This window comes from Cupressus sempervirens, unplaced genomic scaffold, assembly GCF_028749045.1.
Source record: "Cupressus sempervirens isolate cs-2001-9-10 unplaced genomic scaffold, ASM2874904v1 CseChr00s100002_03, whole genome shotgun sequence".
NCBI classification, from domain to species: domain Eukaryota; kingdom Viridiplantae; phylum Streptophyta; class Pinopsida; order Cupressales; family Cupressaceae; genus Cupressus; species Cupressus sempervirens.
The window spans coordinates 233797-236226 of NW_028322207.1; the positions used below are offsets into that span (position 1 = coordinate 233797).

At 43.3% G+C, this 2430-nt stretch overlaps 1 protein-coding gene across 1 annotated transcript; it reads right to left on the bottom strand.

Moving 5' to 3' along the window:
* Nucleotides 1–273: 273 nt before the first annotated feature.
* LOC149527818 (pentatricopeptide repeat-containing protein At2g21090-like) lies at nucleotides 274–2046 on the bottom strand. The gene has a single exon (XM_089812097.1). The coding sequence runs from the start codon at nucleotides 2044–2046 to the stop codon at nucleotides 274–276; it is 1773 nt and encodes a 590-aa protein (XP_089668223.1).
* Between the last annotated feature and the right edge of the window lie 384 nt (nucleotides 2047–2430).

The following is a 2430-nucleotide window of genomic DNA, read 5'->3' on the forward strand; positions in this document are numbered from 1 at the left end:
CAAGGAACTCACCATGTAGATAATAGGATAAGCCTATACATCCAAAATCAAGCGTAATTATTCTGTGGAAGGCGGGAGCACATTCTCTATATGTTTGAAGTTTGGTTTATCAGAAAGCACCCTAAAATCTGACTTTTAAAAATCCATGTCCCCGACTTGCATTGGATTGTATCTATGCAAGTTTCCCTTTTTTTTCCCCTAATGAAATTGTGTCTGCATTTTGAACATCAACATTTGGGATCACAATGCATTCACAAATTGCTCCATTTAAAGCTATGCTTCATCCCCTACCACAAAGGCATGCACTGTGTTCTTGTTTTCAATCCAACTCCATCCCGGCAACTTCTTAATTCCTTTTTCTCTCATCAATTTCCTCACTTTTGCAACATCATCCCACCTACCAGCCGCAGCATAGATGTTGGAAAGAACGATATAAGTTGCAGAGTTGTTTGGCTCCAACAGAAAAAGAGATTCTGCCGCATGCTTTCCCAACTCTGGATGGTCATTTATTCTAGAGATGCCAAGCAATGCCGACCAGAGCCGGATGTCCGGTTCACATGGCATGTTATTGAGAAAACACTTCACGAGATCTAGGCATCCAGCACGCCCTAAAAGGCCAACCATACAAGAATAGTGATCTATGTTTGGTATGATCCCATGCATTTTAGTCATTGAAGTAAAATAGGAAAGGCCTATGTCCACTAAACCAGAGTGGCTGCATGCAGATAGAACATTAAGGAAAGTAATACAATTAGGCTTAATCCCTACTTCTTCCATCTGTTGAAAGAGCTCTACAGCATCATAACCATAACCGTGCATGGCATAGCCTGAAATTATTGCTGTCCATGACACCACATTTTTTATGGGTAATTTGTCAAACACATTGCGTGCATCTTTGATGCTTCCACATTTAGCATACATAGTGACAAGACCATTACCCACAGGCACATACGATTCGAAAGCAATTCTCAAAATCCGTGCATGTACTTGTTTACCGTAACCCATAACCGTGAGGCTGGCACATATGCTAAGAACACAGGCATACGTGAATTGGTCCGGTTGCGATAAAGATTTTTGCATCTGGCAAAAGAGCTTAAAAGCCTCCTCTGAAACCCCACGCTGAGCATATCCTGAAATCATTGCCGTCCATGAGGCCACATTTCGCTCAGCCATTTTGTCAAACAGATAGCGAGCTTCTGAGATGGAACCATATTTTCCATACCCATCAACCATTGCATTCCAAGAGACTATATTTCGTTCTGGCATCCTGTCAAACACTTGATGCGCGTCCTCTACACATCTACATTTAGCGTACATGTCAAGCAGTGCACTGCCTACAAATACATTTGATTCAAACCCAACCTTGAGGACAAAGGCATGAATTTGCTTTCCCGCTTCTAAAATCTCCAGTCCGGCACTTGCGCTGAGGGTTGCCACAAATGTAAAAGATTGAGATTTTACTCCTGCCTTCTGCATTTTACAAAACAGTTGCAGGGCTTCCGGCCCACGCCCCTGCTGAGCATACGCCGCTATCATTGCATTCCAAGATACCACATTTCGATTGGGCATTTCGTCGAAAATTTGACGAGCATAGTCTATAAATCCCATCTTAGCATAACCATCAAGCATAGTAGTCCACGAAACCACGTCCTTCGTTGACATCCTGTCAAACACCTGGCGCGCATAATCCAGCAGCCCACATTTAATATACACGTTTACGAGACGGTTTCCCAGGAAAAGTCCTGGTATGAATCCATGCTTGATCATAAACAGGTGAACCCGCTTGGCCTCTCGCCTCGATTTCATATCAATACATCCCTGCAAGAGGCGGGCATGAATATCACACTCGCGCAAAATTTGACGCCAATCGGTTGAGGAGAGAAGATGAATCGCCTCCTTTAATCGTCCCTCTTGACAAAGGATGTCTAAAGCCTCGTAGACTTTGTCGGCGTTCAATTCGTCTTCATTGCTCTGTTTTACAAAATGACTGGGTTCTGACAGGGAACGGCTCAGAAAAATACTTCTCATCACATTCTTCGGTTCCATGGAAACGTAATTAACATTACAAAGTGAAGGCTGAAAATTGAAAAGCTTAAGGTACCGGTATGCCATGAGAAGATGGAAGCGGAGGTGGTATTGACAACTGAGTCCCCTCCCCTGGTAAAGTCGAACTCGTTGAGCTACAATTTTTAAGGAAGACTAGGTGTCCATGGAATTTCCTCCTCACATTAATCATGGTTAATGAACAAATACCCTGGAAATTGAGAATGCTGGAATTCCCGGGAGAAACATGAGTCGCTGTGATTTTCTTGCGTGAACCTTTGGGATCGCTTTCCAAGGGAGCAGGCTAATATTTGATTGTCTCTGTGGCAGATTTCCCACTTTTCTACTGCTTATGAATACAATGCACTGGGTAGATTGAAGGAACGG